The 21303-nt window shown below is 38.0% G+C and overlaps 8 protein-coding genes across 8 annotated transcripts; 3 read left to right on the top strand and 5 right to left on the bottom strand. All coding sequences in view use genetic code 12, as the record gives it.

The window, feature by feature from the left end:
* Positions 1 to 590: 590 nt before the first annotated feature.
* DASC09_057500 (thioesterase family protein) lies at positions 591 to 1637 on the bottom strand (the record flags this gene model as incomplete). The annotated part of the gene is made up of 1 exon (XM_064999334.1): positions 591 to 1637. The coding sequence occupies one exon, from the start codon at positions 1635 to 1637 to the stop codon at positions 591 to 593; it is 1047 nt and encodes a 348-aa protein (XP_064855406.1).
* Positions 1638 to 2033: 396 nt separating this feature from the next.
* On the bottom strand, positions 2034 to 2633 carry DASC09_057490 (uncharacterized protein; the record flags this gene model as incomplete). Its single annotated transcript, XM_064999333.1, has 1 exon — positions 2034 to 2633. The coding sequence occupies one exon, from the start codon at positions 2631 to 2633 to the stop codon at positions 2034 to 2036; it is 600 nt and encodes a 199-aa protein (XP_064855405.1).
* Positions 2634 to 3596: 963 nt separating this feature from the next.
* NOP13 (Nop13p) lies at positions 3597 to 4853 on the top strand (the record flags this gene model as incomplete). The annotated part of the gene is made up of 1 exon (XM_064999332.1): positions 3597 to 4853. The coding sequence occupies one exon, from the start codon at positions 3597 to 3599 to the stop codon at positions 4851 to 4853; it is 1257 nt and encodes a 418-aa protein (XP_064855404.1).
* Positions 4854 to 5301: 448 nt separating this feature from the next.
* DASC09_057470 (uncharacterized protein) lies at positions 5302 to 7269 on the top strand (the record flags this gene model as incomplete). Its single annotated transcript, XM_064999331.1, has 1 exon — positions 5302 to 7269. The coding sequence occupies one exon, from the start codon at positions 5302 to 5304 to the stop codon at positions 7267 to 7269; it is 1968 nt and encodes a 655-aa protein (XP_064855403.1).
* Positions 7270 to 8437: 1168 nt separating this feature from the next.
* On the top strand, positions 8438 to 11323 carry LAF1 (Laf1p; the record flags this gene model as incomplete). The annotated part of the gene is made up of 1 exon (XM_064999330.1): positions 8438 to 11323. One exon carries the CDS (start codon positions 8438 to 8440, stop codon positions 11321 to 11323), a length of 2886 nt encoding a protein of 961 aa, XP_064855402.1.
* Positions 11324 to 11621: 298 nt separating this feature from the next.
* Positions 11622 to 17741, bottom strand: ECM29 (Ecm29p; the record flags this gene model as incomplete). The annotated part of the gene is made up of 1 exon (XM_064999329.1): positions 11622 to 17741. One exon carries the CDS (start codon positions 17739 to 17741, stop codon positions 11622 to 11624), a length of 6120 nt encoding a protein of 2039 aa, XP_064855401.1.
* Positions 17742 to 18150: 409 nt separating this feature from the next.
* Positions 18151 to 19756, bottom strand: DASC09_057440 (ubiquitin-like domain-containing protein; the record flags this gene model as incomplete). Its single annotated transcript, XM_064999328.1, has 2 exons — positions 18151 to 19647; positions 19706 to 19756. The coding sequence occupies 2 exons, from the start codon at positions 19754 to 19756 to the stop codon at positions 18151 to 18153; spliced, it is 1548 nt and encodes a 515-aa protein (XP_064855400.1).
* Positions 19757 to 20063: 307 nt separating this feature from the next.
* On the bottom strand, positions 20064 to 21014 carry OAC1 (Oac1p; the record flags this gene model as incomplete). Its single annotated transcript, XM_064999327.1, has 1 exon — positions 20064 to 21014. The coding sequence occupies one exon, from the start codon at positions 21012 to 21014 to the stop codon at positions 20064 to 20066; it is 951 nt and encodes a 316-aa protein (XP_064855399.1).
* Between the last annotated feature and the right edge of the window lie 289 nt (positions 21015 to 21303).

Raw genomic sequence — 21303 nt, 5'->3', positions numbered from 1 at the left:
ATTTCCAAAGATAACAACGCACGAGTCGCAATCGGATTATCAGAAAATTCGGCCCGTCAATAATGACAATTAGGATGATAAGGAAAACAACCAACTGGTTGAGGAAAAACAAAAAAACACACACACACACACACACACACACAATTGCCAAGTGTCAGTTATCCATGCGATATAATTTATCGGGAACTCCCTAGCTACTATTTTAGAGATTTTCTAATTAATCGTCGGCCAATTAAAAAGAAAGAAAACTCCGAAGAGATACCGTCGTCGACCATGTCGATCTTATTTGACACGTGATTGTCATAGTAACCAGGATGAGACCATCGATCTTCGTAGCACAGTGTTGTTATTGATAATATTACAGCTATCTGAATAACCCAAATAATATTGAATCTCTAAATAACAATAATGATAATACAGAATAAGAAATATATATATATACATATATATATATAGATATCTTTCTACTAGATGAATGTGGCCAATTTGGGTGCATACGTAAGGGTCATTTGACAGTGTACAACAATAGAGGCCCTATCCTATCCTATCCCCCTGCACAAATATTTTTTTCAAGTTTATAAAAGTATCCATCATAATTTCGTCAACATTGTGGTGTCCTTGGGCAAAATTAACTTGTTATCTCTATTATCAAACACACAAAATGCTTCTTGATTGACGATCGCCATCATTTCTCCGTGCAGATTGAACATTGACATAGAAAGTACGCTTCTTCCCTTCTCAGATTTCAAAACTTTCGTCACCAGAAACCACCAGTCAAATATATCTGGTTTGTGGCAGGTGTCCTGGAAATATATCGTATGGTCCAAACTTACTGTGAACGCTTCGGACCCAAAATCGTATCCCAAAACTTGAGACACAGTGCTAATGAATGAATGGTCAGAAGTGTAGCCTAATACCAATTGATCCATGTACTCAGGCATGGTGTTATCCATCACCGCGCTAGATGGTTTTGGCCGCTTCACCTTTGACCAAAAATAGCTATTTCTACTGGTGGCCGTGGGGCCATCAATGGGTTCCGATGCCGGGAACAAATGATCCCCTGGGGTTGATTGCCGAGGTTTACAAAAATCCATACAATTTATCAGGACAAGCGCCTGATGCGAATCACTTTGGAACAAAGGGCCATGGGAATCAGTTTCATTGATGGCGTGGGTATCGAATCGTTGCCGTTTTGCAAACGGATTATTAGCGATGATCTTAGTGCCATGGTTGGGAATCGGCGATTGGTTAATTGTTGGTTGCTTGCCAAACTTGATGGGAGCGACTCGTTTCACAAACATTAAAGTGGAGATGTACACGACTTTCCCGTTCTGAATGGCTTTTACTAGGCGATGCTGAATGGAGTTGCCATTTCTGAGGGTTTCCACTTTGTAAGTGACTCGAGCGGTGTGGGTTACTTTGGCAATGAAGGAGGAATGCAACGAAGCACATCGATATTGAGAAGGATCAGTAAGGGTTTTGAAGGCGGCGAGTAATGATTGGTATATCAAACAGCCACCGAAGGAGTTACCGTTGGCGATGTTGTTGGGAAATGCGTGGAGGTTGTTGCGGTTGACAAACGACGTTGGAGAGAGTTGGATTAGCTCGAGGTCTTTTTTTAGTTTTGGAGTGGACATTGTTGAACGAGAAGGAGAGAATAGGAATGGAAGAGAAGGAAAATAGCGAGAATCATTATTATTATTATATAGTATATTATATAAGATGTACAATAAATGACGCAGATCAACAGGAATTTCTATTATTATTTTATTTTTTTTTGTGGGGAAACGGCAGGTTTTTCAGTTTAGGGGCAATCAAGGCGAGCGGTCGCCATGACAAACATTTGGTGAAGATATCGTACATTATTATCATATTAAATAGGGGCTACAAGAAGAAGAAGAAGAAGAAGAAGAAGAAGAAGAATAAGAAGAAGAAGAAGAAGAAGAAGAAGAAGAAGAAGAAGAAGAAGAAGAAGAAGAAGAAGAAGAAGAAGAAGAAGAAGAAGAAGAAGAAGAAGAAGAAGAAGAAAATTATTAGCATTCTGGGGGATTCAATGGGAATTGAATCATCTCACATCGCCTGCTCTTATCACCATCACAGCTTCTGGAATATCTTATGGTATAGTTATCGCCATATGTAACGTCCAAACTCAATGGATAAGTCTTGAACTGCTCCCAGTCTTTGGCGTACCACTGGACTGAAAAGTCCAGGCTACCCTTGGTCTGCGTGGTCTTGATGTCGTAACCGTCGGTGTTTTGGAAACTGATTGATGGCATCTTGTCGTTGCTACTGAACTTTTCCGCACTGAACTTCCACATGAGCTGATAATATTTCTTGTCGTAATAGTCTGTGACGGTGTACTCTATCGAAGCTGGATGCGCCCCGCCATAGTGGAGCTTGTTGGTGGTTTCACAAGCATTGGATCCCGAGGAAAACATCCAGAGTCCTAGAGACTTATCTTGGAGGTTTAAATCAGACACAGTCTCATTATTGGATATTGGTGATCCATGATGTACAGTGCCATTGATGAAGGTGGTGGTGGTGACATTGTATTCGACAATTTGATCTCTTTTGAACTTTATTGGTGAGGCACTGGCCAATCCTGCCATCATCATCAATATATCAAATCTCATTATTATTATTATTATTATTATTATTATTATTGCTGTTGTTACTTATAAATACCCATTATTAACAATGGTGCTAGTAATAAAATCTAGGGAAAAGACCTCCCTGATATAATACAACATTCATGGGTTGATGTTGCGCCTCATCGATCCATTAGAATGCACATTCCACAATTAGAAAGAGGCAAATGCCATGGGTTTTCCGTGGACCCTTTTGGGATGATATTGCCATAATATAACTTACACCGGGCTTCCTTTCAAACAATTATCTCTTATTATTCTTTTAGCGGTGCAAATATATTATTTTAATGAGGACACCACCATACATTATTAGAAAGTAGAGCGATCTAGATTGTACTGTCGTACATACTGCGAATATGGCCATCCCACTTTACATTTTATCACGTTAAATTCTTTGTCTTCCTTATTATTATTGTTATTATTATTATTAGAAGACAAGAACCAATCCTATTATTTATTATTATTATTCATTTAATACATTTACCTTCTTTGATTTATTACCGTTAATTCAGCCTAATAACAAGTTGTTAAATACGAGCCACTTGTTTGAGTTGTGTGTTCTATCGAATAGTTAGAGACTAATTACGGTGATAGCATCTGATCTTCTTATCACGTATCTAACGCGAGATCGAGGGAAGATAAGTATCGATATAAGATCAAGAAGTCAACTCTTCCTTCCTTCCTCCCTTTGCTTTTCTGTTGTCATTTCACCGTCTCACGTGAAACCGGAAATAAAAAGAAGGATGAGGATGGGAACCATCCGGACGGTAGAATCTTTTTTTTTTTTTTTTTTTTTAGTGAAAATTTATTCAGCAAAAAGATTTTTGCTAGTTATTTACAATTACAAAAGCTTTTGTTATTGTTTTATTATTTTTATTTCTATTTCTATTTTTATTTTTATATTATTATTATTATTATTGTTGTTGTTATCGTATATTATAAGTCAATATGAGTAAAGAAGATAAGATCAAGGATTTAAAGAAGGAGAAGAAGGAGAAGAAGGAAAAGAAGGAAAAGAAGGAAAAGAAGGAGAAGAAGGAGAAGAAGGAGAAGAAGGACAAAAAGGAAAAGAAGGAAAAGACAGAGAAAGAAGTCGAGGAAACTCCATCAGCTAATGAATCTTCGGAGAATGAATCTTCACAAGTAGAAATCTCAAAAAAAGCCCCAGTTGATAAATTCGAAGAAATCGATATCAAACTTGACGAGCCAGTCCCACTTTCTAAGAAAGAAAAAAGATTGCTCAAGAAAGGGAAGCTTGAAAAAATCCCAAAGAAAAAGCTTGAAACCCCAAAAATCAAGACCGTTGATGAAGAAAAAGAAGAAGAAGCCAATGTGGTTTTCAACGTTTGGGTAGGAAATTTGTCTTTCGACACTACCGAAAAAGAGCTCAAGGATTTCATCATTGCCAAATCAAAGGTCTTACACGATGAAGACTCTGAAAAACATCCACAGGTTATCGAAGAAGAGAATTTCACCAGAATAAAAATGCCAAAACAGAAAACCAACCCAAAGAAAATCAAAGGTTTTGCCTATATTGATTTCAAGACCGAGGAACAAATGAAGGCAGCGGTGGGATTATCTGAAACTATTTTGAATGGTAGAAACTTGTTGATTAAGAGTGGTACCGATTTCAAAGGAAGACCAGAAATCAGCAAAGCACAAGAAATCGAGTTTGGCACTCCATCGCGTATCTTATTTGTCGGGAACTTGTCTTTTGAAACTACCGATGACGATCTTGAGAAGCATTTCAGACACTGTGGAGAAATCTTCAGAATCAGAATGGCGACTTTTGAAGATAGTGGGAAATGTAAAGGGTTCGGGTTTGTTGATTTCACAGAAGTTGAGTCAGCAACCAAGGCATTGAAAGACAAACTATGCAAAAAACTTATGGGAAGAATGTTGAAGCTCCAGTACGGGGAAGACCGAAGCAAACGTAACCCAACCACCAAAAAGAGAAGCTTTGAAGATCGTTTTGATCAATCCGCACAAAGCGAACACAGAAATGACACCCATGACAGCAACAGCAGCAGCAGCAGCAGTAGTGCCCCAGTGTACAAGAGACCAAAGCCAACTGGAGGCTTCAGAGACAATAATAACAACAATAACAAGAACAGAAGAGTCAAGAGTAGTGTGGCCCTTGCCAGTGCCCAAAGAGGCTCAGCAGCAATCGTGCAATCGACTGGTAAAAAAATCAAGTTTGACTGATTTGTTGATACTATCGCAATCTACGAGAGAATTGAGTTATAGGGTGTTTTCTAGTGTATATTTTTTTTATGTCTACTGTTTATTTATGCCAAATGTAATTTAAATTGTTTTTTTGTTTCATGGGCAACTCTGTAGAGTTGAGATGGCAGTGATTTTAATTTTGTATCTCAGCTTTTTCCCTTTCATCAGATTATATAGTAATATAGAATATTAGTAGTTATTAATAACAATGTAACGAGGATCCCGGAATATTCGTATACATTGTGCGCGCACAGGGTAAAAAAAAAAAGGAGAGGGAAAAAAACAGAAGAAAAAAAAAGGATACTCAATCTTTATATCATATTTATATATAGATAGATAGATAGTGTTATATTTCTACATATATCTTATCCCATACCTCCCGTTGTTCTCGCTATTGCTACCTGCTTGAACCCCAAGAGCCTGCCTAATGACACTAGACAAGCGTAACGACGACGACTCTGTCGTCCTCACCACCTCCTCGGCTTCGAGGACGGAGTCAGTATCATCAACAGCAAGCTCGAAATCCAACACTCTTTCATCATCATCATCATCATCATCATCATCATCATCATCATCACAACAATATGAGAGCGACTCGGATTTCCTGGCTAGCCAACTGCTAACTACCTCAGTAAATAAAGCATATACCCAGGCATCCGATTCCACCAGCAGTTCTACTAGTACAGAAAGTGAGGTCCTTTTATTCATATCTTCTGGCCAATCACTGAGCTACGAGTCGTCTATCGGAGTGATATCAAATTCTGTTTCACTGTTTCTGGAAACTGACAAGTCGTCTACTATCACAACAACAGACTCCTCCACATTATCCAGTCACGAATCTTCAACAACAAAAGACCACCAATCAACAACTTCCTCAATATCAGCATCCCAGGTGTCAATTATCACTACTCTCTCAATACCCTCTGGAAACTTGACTACTTCTACCTTTTTATCTACATTGTCATCATCATCATCATCATCCTCATCATCGGATATCAAAAACAACTACACATCCGTCCACACAGAAACATTGACGGTCACCCAAGCATACTCCATGGATAAAAGTGTCCTCTACAAGACCGATTATTCTACGATATTAGTGGTAACTCAACCACAACTAACGACATTTGGCTATGTTTATACTCAGCCATATGAGGTCACCGGAACAACTACAACTTTTGAAGCTAGCGTCCCTACAACCGTCATCGTAACGACTTATGATTTAGATACCCAAATTAGCTTGTCAAACTTTGCAACCATTACGGTTAACTCAGACTATTATAAACATAACATTTTAAACGAGGACACTAAAACTGACAATGTCCCAAAACTTGCAGGGGGAATCACTGGCTCTATTGGTGGATTCCTTGTGGTGCTTTTTATTGTGATTTGGTTATGCAAAAAGAAGAGCCCTACATTGTTATTCGGATCAAAGCGGTCAGCAAACCCATTCAATGAAAAGTCTGCTACAATGCCAGATTCTAAAGACCCTAAGAATGACTCTAGCGATATAATCAATAATGAGGTTTTGGAGAAGAGCCGTTTTGATAGATTGGTTGGCAAATTCAAGAAATCTCGCCCCGAAACTCTTAGAAGACTTTCTGCCGATAGTAACTTGACTATAAATAGCGTGCCTTCAACAACAGTTAGCACTTGCACAGCGAGTACTGCCGGAAGTGATAATGGGTTGTTTGCTATGAGGGATAATCTTTTACAAGGGCTTTCTTTAAAGAAGTCGGATAATGGGAACGAACCTGAGAAAAAGAACGCCAAATCACACAACCAACATTATTCAAGAAATAGAGTGATTGATACAGTTTACGAGGAAAGCAATGAGAGTTTGAACTCATCGAGAAGATCATCGTTGGCATCTTCAGGCTCCATTTTCTATAACAAGTCAAGGAAGAGCTCGATTGATGGGAATTCTAAATTGGGTCTCTCATCACCAAAGGAAACTCCAGAATATGCTAACAGCACGATTGATAAAAAGGAAATTCCTAAACGGCCGCCTCCTAGAAAGACTAAAAGTCAAAATTTCTATTCTAAAAGTGGTGGATTCCAAAGCCGTCGGTACGAAAGATCTGGGTTGCGTAATTATTATAGTACTGAGAATCCGTTTGAAGTGGAAGGCTCTGTCGATGATATAGAATCATCATCTCTGACGGAATCATCCTTCAGTACACACGACTTTGAATATGACAATGGATCGGACACTAGAAGAGCCCCTCCTGCTCCTCCGAAACCTAGAAAGTCTTCTCAAAATCATGTCAATGATGAAAACAATAATTTCGGGTATATTGACAAATTTGCCAACGACACTGAATACAATAAGAGAAGATCTTACGAAAGTGCTTCCAGTGGTGAACCATTCATCAATAATGATATGGAAGTTTAAGTGGATTTTGTGAGTTTTGCTTGATGGTTTGGTAGAATGGTTTCAGTTCATTATTTTTATTTTTATTTTTTTCTTTTTATACTATACTATACTATATACTGTTTATTCATCTTTTTTTACTTTTGTTTTATTTTTGTTTATCTTTGGATTTGCTTATTACATACATACACTTTTTACTTGATATTTGTCCCTTTTTTTTCTCTCGGTTTTCTTCTTCTTTTCCTTTTTTTTTTTTTTTCAGTTCATTTTTGAGTAAGAATCTTTAGTTCAGGGTCCTTTTCTTTTAGCTATTAATGTTTAGAGCTTGCATACATATGTTTTTTGGCCTTGGATTTCTAAGATTAATTTGGGGAAGTTGCTTGTCTTTAGGTGTTAAGATACAGTTGGTGCAGGATTACGTTGCTATCGTTGAATAATGAATAGTTGATAGAGTTATATATCTTTATATTGCTGAGGCTTGTAACGGCAAATGCTTATTTGGGCGATGAAGTTATCGATTGCAAGTAGGAATTTCCATGTACCTTGCTGATATCATGTATACAAAGAACACATCTCTTGCTTGAAAGCCCAAACACCTTCGTATTTTCCAAGAAATAAATGCACCATGGATGCTTATGGAACATTGGCTTCTACAAGGAGTAGAAGGTAACTAAAATTTTTTGAAACCTGGTAGATCCGTTCTATTTACTACCTATTTCTTTGCTAATGATCCCGTGGTGAACGAGCGAGTAACTCAACGCTCATATAAATGTTAACTATCTAATAAAGAATATAAGAAATAGAACAGAACAGATCTAGTAATATTAATGCTATTAATAATATCGTGAATAAGATATATATATATATATAAGTCTAAAAAGGTGGAGGGGGATGTGTGTTACCCTTCCTCTCAAAATGAGAGGCTGCCAGCAACCGGGAGATTATAACCCAGCCGTTCTTTCTCTATATATTTCCTTTACCCATTAGCTCAATTAAATATTTCAAATTAATACAATTATTTCAATCTTCTTGTTACTATCCCCATATATCACGGCAATTCTTCAAAAATCAATTGTTCTCTTTTCCTTTCTGTTGCTCATTTCGGATTAGGGTCTTTTAGGTCTTTGGCTTCGGGATCTTCAAAATTGACATAAGTACATTTTTTTTTGCAACTTCAATCAATTGTCCCATGGTCATCTCTGCTATTCATATGAGGGGCCCTGACCCCAGTATAGGCAAAACAAAATCTTCCAGAATAGATTCCCCCCCGCTTAGTGAACCATCAAGTGCCGTCAGCCTGTCGTTTCCTCGACGCTTATACGGTACGGGTGGCGGCGATGAGCAATTGCCCGAAGAATACCCGTACGATGAAGACCCTGATATCTACAAGTTGTTTGTCCAGCCAAAGTATATCAAGGTATCCCATAAACTGAAACCCAAGACTTCAATCCTCAAGCGTTTGTTCCTTGCTCAAGAGTTGGATACCACCAAGCCATCCCAAAGCTTACGGACCTCAATATCAAGTAGTACACCCAGTAGCGGTGGGGGAGTTTCCAGTTCGGGATCGAAATACAAAAGCGGTGGTAGTACTAGCACTGGCAGCAGCAGGAGCAGCCGGAGCAGCCTAAGTACTGCCAATGCTGGTAATCACAATACTAACCCGTCAAAAGCTCACCGTAGGACCGGCTCGGGATCAAGTGTCGATGATGGTGATGCCTTATGGTGTTTGAAGTTCTCTCCGGATGGCAAATATTTAGCAGCCGCAGGTAAGGACCCTGTTATCCGAATCTATAAGGTTATTTCTTCTCCTTTAGATCGGTTGAAATATGAACATGAACATGCCAATGATGATTTGAAACAGCTGACTCCAACAAAGTCGAAGAGGAATTCCAATGATGCTGCCAATCTAACCAGCCCGAAATTGGAAAGCCGTTTTTCTTCTAGTTCGAACGCCAGTAATAACACTAATAGCAATAGTGCAAATAAAAAACCATCTTTCTGTACTGGCTCGAACTCGAATTCTGGGTCGTTATACGCTCCGTTGTTTCATGATGAGCCATTCAAAGAATTTGTCGGGCACTCTCACGATATTTTGTCACTAGATTGGTCAAAAAACAATTTTTTACTTTCGTCATCGATGGATAGAACTGTGAGATTGTGGCATGTTGACAGGAATGAATGCTTACAGGTGTACGAGCACCTGGACTTTGTCACCTGTGCCAAGTTCCACCCTGCAGATGATCGCTTCTTTGTCAGTGGCTCTTTAGATAAAAAAGTTCGCTTGTGGTCAATTTTGGATAAAAATATCAGTTATCAAAGTGAGGTCAGCCATATGATCACTGCTTGTGAATTTTACCCAAAAGGAGATTATGTGATTGTCGGAACAATCAATGGAATGGTTTTTGCATTTGAAACCAGGGGGTTGCTATCGAAATTTCTGTTTGATTTGAAAAAGGGCTATATCTCTAATTCCAGCAATGCAAAAATCTCAGGGTTGCAGTGTTTTGAAGAACCTTTGGAAGATGGCAGTTCGGAAGTCAGAGCGTTGGTCACCACCAATGATTCAAGAGTGCGATTGTACAGTTGTACGCATAAGAAGCTACTAGTGAAGTTTAAAGGTTTACAAAATAAATCATCACAAGCAACGGCGGTCATATCTAATAATCATAAAATTGTGCTTTCGGGATCAGAAGATCAAATGATTTATTTGTGGGATGTCAATGATCCCGAAGTTTTAGAGTCTGCAAAGAAATCCAAAGGAATTCACTTATTCAAGAATCATAAATCTACATCTACACCAGTCAAACTTGGAGATCCAGATCTTCCGGAAAATGTGAAAAACGACAATTTTTACTCATTCCATGGTCACAGTTCATGTGTTACTAGCGCAGTGTTTGTTCCAGAGAGAGCCAAAAATTTGCTTTATTTATCCAATGATCCAATTTATGATTTGAATCGTACTTTCGAAGAAATTTTGGCCTCAAGCTCTTCAAAAAGTTCTCCCAACAAAAACACGGAGACATTATTAAGAAGAGTCACTTCTGGAAAATCACTTGATAGCCAAGATCCGTCTAATTCCTCGGCTGAATATGTGGGGAAAAACCTTAATTTCTTCAATGAAACATGTTCTAAGCGTGGTTCTGATTTAATCAGTCACTTGAAAAATTCCAATTTTGATCCAGATTCCATATTTACTTTGATTGACCCTTTAAAATTTCCAATTATTGTGTCTGGAGACAAGAAGGGGAAAATTAGAGTGTTTAGGGTTGACTCAGCATCATCTATTAGAAACCTTTTACAAGAGGAATTATGCCCTTCTAGATGGAAAAAGTGCCACCGACATCACCATCACCATGAACTTGGGAAACTCAATCTAGAACCGTTCTTGAAAAAACTTGAAGGCTATCAAAGCTATCTTATTAGTCATAGGATGACGAATTTGAGTATTGACGAGGAGGGCAAGGTTGGGAAATGTGGCACTCGTTCCAAGTCCAGAAGAACTAAATACCGGAGATTGAAAAAACAGAAAAAGGTGTATGATGATGGATTGCCCAGCCCTACCAGTAGCAATGATCTTCGAGCTGAGATATCACAAGATGCAATGTTGCCTCACGATATAATTGACGGCGGTGGAGATATTGAAGTACAGGTTGAGTTACCACACCGATCGTTCTTGGGATTGCGGAACCTCAGTAGATCAAGCTTTGCTCATCCAAAATCCGTTGATGAGACCATTGGTAATGACGCATTGGAAGCTAACAAAAGTTTTGCCACGATAAAAGGTCTTGCTGCTGAACAGCCCCATGGCGGTGTCTATCCAGACATCAAGAATGATCGTTTCATGCCGCCATTGAAAAAGAATGGCTCATTGTACTCACTCAGCAATGGGTCAATCTCTTCATTATTGAGGGGCAGGTCAGGGTCAAAAGATCGATCTGATGAGTCAAGCAAGCCGCGGCAGCAGGTTTGTGACGTGTGTGACGGTACAAAAATATCTTACCGAAAAGCCCAGTATAAAGGTAGCAGTGATGTGGTTAAAGTTTGTCAAGACTGCGGCAACCAGTTAACTATGTGATTTATTTATTGGTTTATTTGTATTATTATCATAGCCTTTAGGTTAATTTTGTATTTACTACTGGAAAATTTATATTTTCCCTTCCTTCCATATATTATAACTTTGTGTTCCATTTACAATACCACTATTCTTTCATTTATTTCTCACATTCATTTCATTTTATATATTCGTACGAGTGACTTATAAGAAAAAAATATTTAAAATTCAAATTGTATAGTCTTGCACTAAAAGCAGATGAAGAAAAAAAAAGCAAAGCTAAAATAAGCCGACAACAAAGAAAAAGACTGAAAATTTAACTTTATAAATTTAAGACATTCAATACTTCTACCTTGATTATACTTGATGAATCACTATCGTGTAAACTCTGCAAATCACTCACTACCTGCTTCTTGAATCCATCATTACCACTGACCTGTAACATCTTACCAGTAATTCTTACTGCCAGAATTCTAACATTTTCAATATCCCCATCTCCCAATCCTTGGGCCTTTATCACTTGATAAAATCCCCGCAAATCTTCTTTTGGTAAATAAATTTTTCCCGTTAGTGAGCCCTCATCATTGTGACTGACGATTTTGTCAATGAGAATACCAGTGTTCTCACAAATGGCAATTTTGGTCCTCCATGTTGGGGTAACGTGCGCCAAATTGAAAACTTGGGGAGCGATCTCCGTAAAATATGCTTTGATCAAATTCAATGGAATAGTACCATTTGTCGAATCAATGATGCTGAAACTATTGCATAAGGTGCTGATCAACAGAATAAGAACTGCCTCTCTTTGTAAATTGATTGCAGAAGACTTGGAGTATTGTTTCTCAGTCTTGATCTTCTTATTAGAAGATTCTTCTTCTTCTTCTTCTTCTTCTTCATCATCATCATCACTACTGTCTGAATTTTCGTAATAGGAATCATAGAAATATGGCCTGATCAATTCAATTTCTTGATTGTAGAGTTCTGTACTAGGAAAGATTGAAACCAATTTGCCCAAAGATTTCAAGGACTGGATTTGATTTTTCCCGCGCCTCTTGGCTTCCTGTAACAAGATTTTTTCAATCTTTTCGTACCATGGGAAGGACGATCTCGCGCCACTTTTGAAGTTTTCGGTGAACGTAACTAATGCATCTAAAATGATCTCTTTACCTTTCCAACCTCTGCCTTTACAAGCCTCGATTAAGATCGTGAACAATTTATCCACCATTGCATCGTTCAACCCAATAATCTTCCCATCAATTGCAGAACCACTCATTAAAATACAAGCCTGAGCAATGGCTTTAGCACAAACTTGTCTGATTAAATACTGCTGGGATTGTAAGTGAGTAGACACAATTTCGGCAATTTCATCAATATACAATTTGACGGCTGATTTTCCTCCGGTGTTTTCGGTCCACACGGTTTTGAAAATCTCGGAAATTTCTTTAACATCATCATGTTGACAAACGAACGCGAGCGGTAAGAAAAAACTGGAAACTTTGTTGAAATTGTCGGTAGAGTATTTTGCGATGGCCTCACACCCAAAAGCAGCAATTTTCCGGTCCTTATCATCTTTATAATCAAAATAGAGGTCCTTTAAGAAGTTCCCATAATTCAAAATAGTTTTGATTTTCGCCACTCTGCACAAATGACCAGCAGCGTAGGCGTATGCAAAAGCCACGGTTTCATTTCGATCACTCAATTGGTTAGTACAGGTTTTCATCAACACTGAGGCGTGAGACTCTTTAAGAATTGGTAAATGTTTCACCACCAAGGTAACAATAACTTTACTTCCAGCAACCTTGGAAGGTAATCCTACTGATCTTTTGATGGCAGAGTTCAATTTATTGATGAATTCTTTGATTAAATCATCATCAATTAACAAATCCATCATTCTTTCAATAGCTTCCATGACTGGAGAATGACCAACACTATTCAATCTTTTGGCATCAATGTCAGAAGATTTGAGATTGTATTTGTCAGCATTCAATGCCAAATAGTTCACAATTTGAGGTTCCAAAGTAGACATCAACACCAAAAGTTCTTCGACTAAACCAGGAATAAATGGTTTTAGGGAGTCTCCCGCTTTCATACATAATTTGATAATAATTTTCATCGAGAAACTTCTGACCTCATCGACCGAGCTAAGAACCCCTTTTGTACCAATCAAGAATGGAATTAGCTTACCCAATATTTTCTCGTAATTTTTGGATGAAGTATGGCTATTTTCAATTGATTTGATCAAACTGTTGGATAAGTATTTGGTAAGCTTTGTCCCTGATTCTCTGACTGATTCCTTAATATCATCAATGGATCTAAATGCCATAGTCCAGATATCCTCCAAATTATTTTGGTACTTCTCCACCGGAATAATCTGTAATAGATCAATCATGGCGGTTGTGGTGGCTTGTCTAGTTCTCCATTCTCTGTTACCAATGGAAGCCAATAATTCTTTCAAGATAGCATCGGAGTTCAATTCAATAATCTTTGAGCTGTTAGGGACCAAAATGTTCCATATATCATTCATGGAACGAGAAACGTTCTCATTAGGATCAAATCTGTATCTGTATAGCTTCACAACCAATCGTTTAGCCAATTCATCGTTCGATTGCAACATGTTTTCCAAATTAGATTTCGACATAATATTACTCAATCCAAATGCAACACCTTTTCTTGAAGCCCAAAGTGCCGAGCTTTTAGTTAATGACATAAATTTATATACTAAGCTTGGATCGCCCATATCAGTGGCCAAATTCAAAATATCTTTATAAGTAGAAATCGATCCATCAGGAGTATTCAATATACCCGGTTCGAACAACTCAGTGTCTTCACTAATGGTACCTGCAGTCAATTTAACAGAGCTTGCAGATCCAGTAAATGACTTCATTAAACCTTTGACCAAAGATTCCTTCAAATCGAAATCACCCATTTCATAAATCAAGCCTAAACCAGTCGAAGCAGCCTCTTGGACGATATCATCACTACTCGCCAAGTATCTCATAAAAGCAACATGAATTTCTTTTGCATTGGCCTTGATAACTGGCAAATGTCCACAATATTGGACTAATGACAATAACCAAATACAGCAAGCTTTACGTAAAGAAGGCTTGGTGTTGGCGCAACCTTTCAAAACAGTTTTTAAAACGGTATCAAGCTTTGATGATTCTGAGGACTCGTTCATAAATCTACCTCTTGGCAATGAATATCCTTGAATATCAAAGGATTTAATCAAAACTTTCGAGTCCCATCCACAAGCTAGAATTGTCAAGGCCTCACCACTGGCAAATAAATATTCAACTTGTTTGGAGATATGGGTGTCATAAAGTATTTGAATATATTTGTCAGCACTTTCATTAAATTCTTGAGACACCAATGACAAGTAGGCCCAAGAAAGCACAGATTTCTCATCGCACTTCTTGACCTTCAATTCAACCAATGATTGAATGTTATTAATAGTGTCCCTAATTTCAGCGTTATTGATATTAATTGCTCCGTATCTGCATAAATCATTGAGGGCGTCTAATGACGCTTCAAAATGTCTCCAGTTCTTGTTGTCATAGTTTTGTTTCAACTTATGATAAAACACATGTAAGAACTTCACAGCCTCCTCAACTCCCACAATATTGTCCAAAGAGGTGTTATTGGTGAAAGTGGATCTTCCCAAAATACTCGCAGCAATGACAAGACGAGAGATAACAAAGTCGTTGAAATTATTATCATTTACCACATCCTCCGTTAACGGCTGTAACAAATTGGAAACGTCTGATTTAAAAACGCTTGATGTGGAGGAAATCAAAATACCAATGGTCTTTGCAAGCGTACCCAAGCTCTGTTCTTGAATTAATCTCGCGAAAAAAGTCTTGTTGTACTTCTCTTTCTTCAAATCCTTGATATTGATACTGATCAAATTCATCATCAAATTAGCACTAAGAGGATCTTCCCCTTGCATGTAGGAGATTTGTGATAGGATGTTGGCACTGCATAATGAGATCAAATTATTAAAAATATTACCATATCGTGCAATATTAGTGTAGACTTGATTGAAAGATTGAATATTAATAGGTGAGCTACCATCATTAATCACAAATTCTCCAATTCTTGAAAATTTGGTGTTATCAATCAAATTATTTCTGCTAAAATAACAATCTGCGACCATCTGCAAATAGAAAATAATCGAGTCGCTCGAAGCGTCACCACCTAAATAAGTAACAAGTAAATATCTTACCTTATCATCTAATTCTAAGGCTTTCATGGTTCTGAAGTCCCAATCTTCATCAATAGTGAGAACTGTACCGGATTTCCCAGAATTATGAACTGACTCAGTCACTAAAATTTTCAAAAGATACTCAAATGCTGGGTAAAGAATATCGATTAACAAACTGGTATTTGGATGTTTTTGCAAAAATAAAAGTTCAGTTTTCAATTGTTTGATCAATTTTTTGAAAGTTGGGAAATTCAAATTTTCAATTGTGTTCATACCCAATAATTCTCTTGTTGTTTTTTCTCCATCAGTTTCCGAGCTATAAATATTTAGAGATGATTTATTTATATTGAACCAATAAGGATTCAAGCCCTTCTGGGCTACTTCAATAACATCGTATCTATTGTGAGCATAGGTACCATAGAGATTCAAAAATCTAGCCTCAACATCATCATAATCAAACAAAGCATTTATGAACTTTAGAGACAAATACCTAAAAGCAGAGGTTGAAGAAGAAATGCTTCTGCTATGTTCCGTATTGGCCATGATAATATCATCATCACCGTCCAAAATAGTGGAGTCCATATCTCTTGCCAACAAATCTTTAAAAAAGGCTTTCAATCTGGCACCTAGTTCACTCTTGGTGATTCCATTAAGCTCATTGAACTTTGCGGCAAATTTGTTGATTAATTTTCCCAATGAATCTTGGACAATAGATATATTGTCAGGTTCCTCACCTTTCAAGGAATTGAAAAAGAATTTCAAATATTTCAAATCTTCATCGGATTCAGAGTGAATTAATAAACTAGGATCACTAGAAATTAAATCCGAAAGCGTCTCATACTGTAATCTTCTGATTTGAGTGATCAATGACAATCTCACAGCTGGGGTATTGGCGGCAGAGACTTGCATACGAGGCCATCCGTCTTCTAAAATACCGTTCATTATAGTAGCTGTGATAGTTAATATGAATTGATGCTTGGTTGAAGTAGACGAGTTTGCAATATATTTGCTAAACACCAAAGATGATTTTTTGAGCTTCAAATGGTAGTTGCCTTGGGTAGTATTACTGGAAGATGCTTGGAACCCTTTAGTGACAATTTCAACTAGCACATTATCAGGAAGATTCAATGATTCTTTGCTTTTGCAAAAAACAGACGAAAGAATGCATTCTTGAATCAAGACGGGAACTGGCTTTCTGGAATCATCACCACCGTAATACTCTGTGCACTTGTTGATAAGAAAATCATTGTTTAATAAACTGCTTTCACTAGTGATATGAGGGATTCTTCTCAATAAGCTTGAAGCAAGGCTATTTATATTAGAGCTATTATCACAGCCAGCGAAACTAAGCAACAAAAATCGTAAAGACTCAATTTTCTCAAAAGATTGCGTTTCATTGAAGACTTCAAAATCTATCAATTGCAAGAATAATAGTATTTTGATTCTTAGGTCCAAAAGTGATTGATAATTAAATGTACTACCGGCATCGTATGTCAAGAATTTAACCTCATCATTGGTCAACCCAGGGCAGAAATAAAACTGTAATGGGCCATCGTTGTTGGCTGAGGTATTTGGTGTTGGTAACAATAAGAATAATTTGGAAAATTGATCTAGTATGAAAGTACATGACTCCAAGTTTGAGTTCAATTTCAAGAAATCCTTGGTGAATCCACCGCTATTGTTATAAACTAATGAATCGCTGATTTTGATTTTGGATGTTTGGAGATTCTTCCAAGTCTTTTCTCCGATTCTACCAAATAACTTCAAAAGCACATTGAAACATCTAGAAGTAACCATGCCATTACTTGACGACAGACGAAGTTTTGAAATACCAAGCTGTTTCTCAAGACATTCTATAGTCAATGGAATATAACTTAGGAACTTTGATTCATCTGATTCCCGTTCTAAACCTTTGCAGACAAACAAGTAAGAATATAACTTGACCTGATTGAAATTATCAATTGTGGCGGAATCAACAACTCCGGACTCAGGAAGCCCCACGGGGGATTTAGCTTGGTCCAATAGCTTCTCGATTGGCAACAGTATATCTTCCGAGCTATTGATTCTGATCATCAAGTGACCCAAAAATTTAAGAATCTTGGTTCTGACCTCCCGAAACTTTGAGGAAAGTTTGAGGATCAATGGCGGGAGGAAAACCGCCAAGTTTTTTTCGAAGCTCTCATTACTGGAGGCTAACGTGATCCGAAGTTCTACTTTGTCAATAAGATTTAGTTCGGCATCCATGGCTTATCCAGTTGATGATAATAGTTCTCTCTTTAAGTAAATCAAAGTGGCAAAAATCCGTGAAATATATAAAAGTAAAAGGTTCCAAAATGGCGGTTTTTTCAGGTCCACGTGAGTATATTTGTTATATCCGTTTACGGGTTTCTTTGGAGAAACATCCAAATTATATATACCTAAAAGAATGGGAGAACAAAAAATGTATCGAAGAATATTTATGCTTTATCATTGATTTTTTTTTATCATGGCAATAAATGAGCTTTTTTTTTAGACCCAGTGAGCTGCTGTATCTATGATTACACTGCCAATTTCGTTTTTCTTTTTAACGTTTGGGTCTATCTCATTATAATAGTTGCAAGAGCATATATAGCAAAGTTTGAAAATCATATTAATATTAATAATGAGTCTTGTATCATACTGCCTGAACTAATAAACTAGATCCATCACCGATACCAAGGGCTTTTAATGTTTGATCTTCTGTTGCCACAACTTCCTTTCCTTTGAACCAAATTTTGACAGCAAAAGCTGACAATGCACCATTATCTTTCGCTTTTTTAATCAAATCACTTAATTTATCCTCACTTGCTTTCAATCCCGTAGTAACTTTCCTGTTGTTTGGGAAGTAATATAAGTCAACCTTGATATTATATGCACTGTACCCTATTGTACCAAAATTAAGAGTAAATAGCAATATTTCGTCATTTTTTTTGATCTTATAGCTTGATAAGGCTCTTTCGTTACTCAATATTGAGCCCTTAAATACTAACTTTTGGGCTTCTATATTATTTAAAGAAATTGGGATCAATTTGCGTTTTAAAAAGCCTACGGTCTCTTGTAGTGAAGAAACCGTCACAGTGTGAATTTTGTTGCCGCCACGAATCACCCGAATTTTTAGAGGGATATCTCCATCATTACTACCCTCTGAAGCAGAGTTGGTTAGAAAAAAATGGGCAGAGTCAATACTGCTTAATTTATCATTGTGGTTTAATATATTTCCTTCTGAGTCTTTCAAAATCTGGTTCTCCAAAGGACACCCAACCTTATTAATTAACTGCCTCTGGATAGAAGCGATCAGACTTTCTTGATCAAGAGAAACAACAATTGGGATATTGTTGTACCATACAATCAAATTGTGGACCGGAGGAATTTCGGTGATCGCAGAAGAAGAGCGACGCGAAGTAGTCCTTGAAACATTAGTAGAAGTTGACTGTTCATATGTAGGAGGCAGAGAGCTAGTGGCTTCACCATATGGCGATGAAAGATGGATTTCATCGAAAGAAGGAGGGGGTCCATCAATCTCAATACTCCCTCTAACATAGCTTGGTGGGAAATTATTATTGGTAGTGACATCAACAAACGACTGAGAACTGACGCTAGACACGTCTAAATTAGATGAAGCTACAGTGTCAGGATTTGGCGATGGTGATGTTCTATTTGTAGATTGTATGAGTGATGGTGCCAGTATTTCTTTTGGAGCAGGTACACTTGGAGATATCAATGACGACACTGTTGTGACACTTGGCTGAACTTGTGGTACCGATAAGGTTGAAATAATGTTAGGGGATATGTCATTTCTGTTTGAAATGGAGAAAGACGGCACTTCAACGAGATCAGGAAGCAGAGGAGCAGAAATCTCCTCTATAGATTCTGTCAGACTGGCCTGTGCTTGTGTGTCCTCATCATTAATAACATCAATATCATTTTCGGATATTGTTGAGTTTATCGAAAGATCGAACTTGAAGCTAGCTTGTAGAGTGCATCCCTCGGCTATCGTGACGTCAGCGAGCTTTGCGCTCTGAAATTCATCACCATCAGGAATTCTTAACCATAGGCTCAAATTTTTAGGGGGAAGCCCAATATGATTTCCGATTAACTCTTTTGCTTGGAGTATGGTGCAGCCGTTATCCACCTACAACCATTTGTTAGTTACTGTGGAGTTTAGTTGACCAAATTATGACAGCACGTACCATAACACTTGTTGATTTGTCGCTCCCGGACGCTTTGACGATGAGTAGCATGGTAACTTATGGTACTTAATGTCTTCTAGAACTATATATTTGGGCTGAACGGTGACAATCAACGAGAAATTCCAACGGGGAAGATCAATCACTTTATACGTGGTGATTGACCCAGGAAACCATCACAGCGCCCGGGTAAACTACACTCGCTCGGGTAAAACACCGGTAAGATAAGCAGAAACATGTTTAACCTATTCTATATATATATGATGCATGTGTATGCTTTAGGCGGGAAAATCTATGAATATGAAACTATTAAAAGAAATATAAGGATCGGTAGTCATCTTCGGTATCAAGGGATGACAGCTCACCGGAAATAAGTATCCCGAGCGCCATAAATCCATATGGATGCCATTTCCATAAAGGTCAATGTAAGAATAGAGTGCGGAGCAAATCTCATCAATGAAGCACCAAGCCCTTTGAACAAGGCTCTTGGGCCTTCAGTCTTTACGGTTTTCATTAAACAATCAACTGGACCACTATATAAGTTACCTCTTTGGTTGTAAACTCTGGTCAAAATAACATCAAAAGGATTGATTGCAAAACCCACACCAAAACCTGTTATCGTAGAACTAATCAAGTGCAATCTTGTGTCGTCATCACTGTACCCAAAATTTGTTTTTATAATACCTTTGCAATAATTATACAATGGTAGCTGAATAGCTGAACCGGCAGCTGTTCTGATCATAGCAGTATCACAACCTCTAAAAAGACCATTAATACCCCCTTCTGTTTTATAGATTTGCTGCAATCCTTGGACGAAGTTTGTGTAGTGTGTTTGCTGGCCAACGGCAGTTTTGGAACTGTGAGAAGCATATGATTGCATTCTGGTCTTCACTAGATACAATGGGGATGATACAGCTGCCCCAAGTGCACCTGTCATTGATCCAGTGAAAACGTTGATGTACATGTTCTGATATATCCGGGGGTCTTCATTGGGGTGGAAAAAATTATTGAGGAACTGACGGGTAGGTTCGTAATATCCTAAACGACAACAGTTAAGCAATATTTGGTAAGGGTACGCCACTACCAAACCCTTTTGGACTCCCTTCAACCCTTCGTTCTTTCCAATAGATATCAATGCCTGAACAGGGTTGGTGTAGCTCTTCGCTTTAAGGTTCTTGGATTTCACGAGCTCTCCTTGAAGCGCCATTCTGGTCTTGACCACCTCGATAGGGTTGGTGAAGGTGACAGCACCAACGGCAGCAACACTAGCTGCCAATGTGTCACACACTAGAGAGTTTCCTTCCTGGGGCATTTGGTTAGATGGTATCTGTCGTGTCTGTAGTGTGCCAGGAGCGATACCAACAATTTTCCGAAATTTCAGAGATAAAACTGGAGATAAACATCTGGACACCAAAGGCGTAAATGCGCGCTGATCAGAGAGCAATTAGATGAGTAGTGTTGTGGTATGTGAGCCATTTGGTCCAATTACAGCCCCATAAATGGGTCCAAGCAATGCCTAGTTCACGAACTTGCAAAGATACAACCTCGGTTCCTTGGCAAGTCGAAAATAAATGTGTTGAAAATCATCCTTCTGCTTCCTT

The sequence above is a fragment of the Saccharomycopsis crataegensis genome (assembly GCF_037102585.1).
Source record: "Saccharomycopsis crataegensis DNA, jcf7180000000098, whole genome shotgun sequence".
Classification (NCBI taxonomy): Eukaryota; Fungi; Ascomycota; class Saccharomycetes; order Ascoideales; family Saccharomycopsidaceae; genus Saccharomycopsis; species Saccharomycopsis crataegensis.
Note: the sequence above shows the minus strand (reverse complement) of the source record. Positions and strands in the feature narration are given on the sequence as shown.